General features: G+C 33.0%; 1 protein-coding gene across 1 annotated transcript; it reads left to right on the top strand.

The window, feature by feature from the left end:
• Positions 1-613: 613 nt before the first annotated feature.
• On the top strand, positions 614-3,096 carry EMWEY_00055750 (myosin, putative; the record flags this gene model as incomplete). Its single annotated transcript, XM_013480337.1, has 5 exons — positions 614-967; positions 1,425-1,771; positions 2,001-2,309; positions 2,621-2,728; positions 3,018-3,096. Coding segments are annotated over 5 exons (1,197 nt in total), but the record flags the coding sequence as incomplete, so codon positions are not given.
• Between the last annotated feature and the right edge of the window lie 246 nt (positions 3,097-3,342).

Raw genomic sequence — 3,342 nt, 5'->3', positions numbered from 1 at the left:
GGTTAAAAAGTAAATTGAGAAGAAAACCTAATTTATTTTTAATTTAATTCATAATTTTATTCATGAAAAACGCTTAATCGACCGATACTCGCTAGTCCACCGGAGCGTCGGGTCATTGAGTACTTCTTACATTACGGTGTACGTACACCTGAAGATCGTAGCGGCGGCTGCGATTCTTCTTGTTCTTCTTCTTTGGCTTTTTTTCGGATATAGACTTGTGATGAAAAAGCCAAAAAGACGAATTTATTGCTTTTTTGAAAGCCGATGACTTAATCTCTCTTTACATGTTATCGGCTGTTGTGTGTGCCTCCGCATGCCTTTAATATAGGAAGGATTCAGGGTTGATCTCGTTAATATTGCATGCATGAATACTTATTCAAGTATTTGAATAAGTGTATTTTCTTCTAATATAGATAGGTGTCGATATTTAAATACTAGAGAAGAAGGATCATTTTCTTGTTTTTCTTTTCCTTCAAATCTCGACACCTCTGTTCTTCTTCTTCTTCTTCGTCTGTTGCGGTTGCTGCACTCAGTGCTCGTGCATGCAATGAGCCCATAGGTCGTTTTAATCCATCCTTTTATATATTTAGCCTTGTGAATCCTTATTGATAGGATGGAGGCGAAGGCAATAAGCAAGAAGGCAGGGGCGCCAGCCCCAAAGCCAAAGATAAAGAGGAAATATTCAGAAGTACAATTAGGTGATTATTTAATAGGATCACAAGTATGGATAAGAGACAATAAAAAAGAAGAATTATATACATTAGCAACAGTAAAAAAAATAGAGGGAACAACATTAACAGTAGAAATAGATGGAGGTGTAACAAAAGATGTACAACAAGATGAATGTCTTAATGCAAATGTTGGTGTTACACCAGAAACATGCAATGATTTATCTAAATTGCCGCATGCAAATGAGGCTGCAGCCCTACAAATTATAAGGGATAGGTATCTTAAGGATCAAATCTATGTAAGTTATTTATTTATTTATTTATTTTTCTTTCTTTCTATCCCTTCCTTCTTTTCTTGTTTCCTTGTTTCCTTCCTTTCTTGCTTTCCTTCTCTCCTTGTTTCCTTCTCTCCTTCTTTCCTTCTTTCTTTCTCTCCCTCTCTCCCTTCCTTCCCTTCCTCCCTTCCTTGTTTCCTTCTTCCCTTCATTCTTCTTCTGTCCCTTCCTTCTTCCCTTCCTTCTCTCCCTCCCTTCTTCCCTTTACCTATAACACCATAATGACTAAATTATCCTTCTCTCCCTTTTTTCCTCCCTAATCAATAAAACTATATCCCTTTCCCTCCCCTTCCCTTCCCTCCCCTCTCCTTCCCTCCTCTTCCTTCCCCTCCCCTTTCCTTCCCTCAACCAACCAAGCAAACAACATATATATATAGATAAGTAAATAAGAAAGTATATATTAATATGTTGATGTGTACAGACATATGCAGGCCGTTTATTAATAGCAATGAATCCTTTTAAATTAATTCCTGGTTTATATGATTCTTCCTGCATAACTCGTTACCAGAACAGTGACACCTCAAGAGGATTTCCTATTGATTTACCCCCTCATACTTATTCAATAGCACAATTAGCTATGGATTATTTACGTATTAATAAAGAAAATCAATCATGTATTGTATCTGGTGAATCAGGAGCAGGAAAAACAGAAACAGCTAGACAATTAATGCAATATTTTGCTACAGATAAACAAGGAAAAGGAGGATCTAAAATACAAGATATTATATTAGGTGCTAATCCTGTACTAGAGGCTATAGGTAATGCTAAGTAAGTTATTTATTTATTTATTTATCTTATTTATTTATTTATTTATTTATTTATTGTATATTGTTGTATTGTTATCTACATACATCATGATTATATATAATTCATTAAGAACTGTACAAATATACACTTTTCTCTCCCTCTTGTACTAACACCGTTCCTTCTACTCCTGCTGCTGCTGTTGCTGCTGCTGTTGCTGCTGTTGCTGTTGCTGCTGTTGGTGGTTGTACAGGACATTAAGGAATAATAATTCATCACGATTTGGTCGTTTTGTTAAGTTAGATGTATCCCCTACAGGAGGAATAAGAGGAGGAATAATAAATAATTATATGTTAGAATTATCTCGTATAGAATTTCAATCTAAAGGGGAAAGAAATTATCATATTTTTTATCAATTAATAAAAGGATTAAATAATAATGATAAAAATAATTGTTTATTTAAAAATATTCATGAATATGAATTTCTTAATAAAAGTGATTGTTATGAAGTTGATACTGTTGATGATCTTAAAGAATTCAATGAAGTACAACAACAATTAGAGTATGTTTATTCTCCTCCTCCTCCTCCTCCTCCTCCTCCTCATGCTGCTCCTGCTGCTGTTCTTGTTGTTGTTGTTGTTGCTGCTGCTGCTGTTGTTGTTGCTGTTGTTGTTGTTGCTGTTGGTTGTGGTGGTGGTGGTGTTGCTCTTGCTGTTGCTGTTGCTGTTGCTGTTGTTGTTGTAAGTCATAAAAGGGAGAATGTACAGCATAATAGATTTATAGTTGTTGTGTACTAATTGAGGTGTATATGCATACACCTGATTATATTATATATACACATTTCTTTTTTTTTTCTTGTTTTTTTTCTTACAGTCAATTATTCACAAAAGAAGAAAAGCTGGCATATTTTCAGATTCTTTCTGCTGTTCTTCTTTGTGGTAACATTGACTTCGTTAATGTACAAGCCATGGGTACAGATAAGTACGTTTATTTATTGTTTATAGTGTATATATATACTATATATATACTGTATATATAGAATATATAAATATAAATGTATATAGACACTCATGCAACAACATATAGATAAACAAACCTAAAAAGCCTCTCCTTCCTTTCTTTGTTTGTTGATGCTGATTCAAGAATGCGTCATCTTGTTGTCCTTTTTATTTGTTGTTTATTATTATAATGTATTTATTTATTTTATTTATTTTATTTGTTGTATTTATTTTATTTATTTTATTTATTTGTTTCTTTTATTTATATACAGAGCAGCAAAGTTACGTAATGAGACAGAGTTTGAACAAGTCGCTACTCTCCTAGGTGTCAATAAAAGCTCTATGTTAGAGGTAAACCCTAAACCCTAAACCCTAAACCCTCTAAACCGTCTAAACCCTCTAAACCCTAAACCCTAATATAGGACAAAAGTTAGTTAATTGATAACAGAGAGGTTTAATAAAAAGAGAAATAATAATATTAAACAAGATAAAGTAAATATAAATAATGGGTAATAAATAAAGTATCCAACATAATTTTTTATCTTTTTTTTTTTTTTTTTTCCTTTTTTTTAGGCGTTAACAATAAATACAGTAGAA

This window comes from Eimeria maxima, genomic scaffold (genome assembly GCF_000499605.1).
Source record: "Eimeria maxima Weybridge genomic scaffold, Emw_scaff1823, whole genome shotgun sequence".
Taxonomy (NCBI): Eukaryota; Apicomplexa; class Conoidasida; order Eucoccidiorida; family Eimeriidae; genus Eimeria; species Eimeria maxima.
This window is presented reverse-complemented; position numbering and strand designations above follow the sequence as displayed.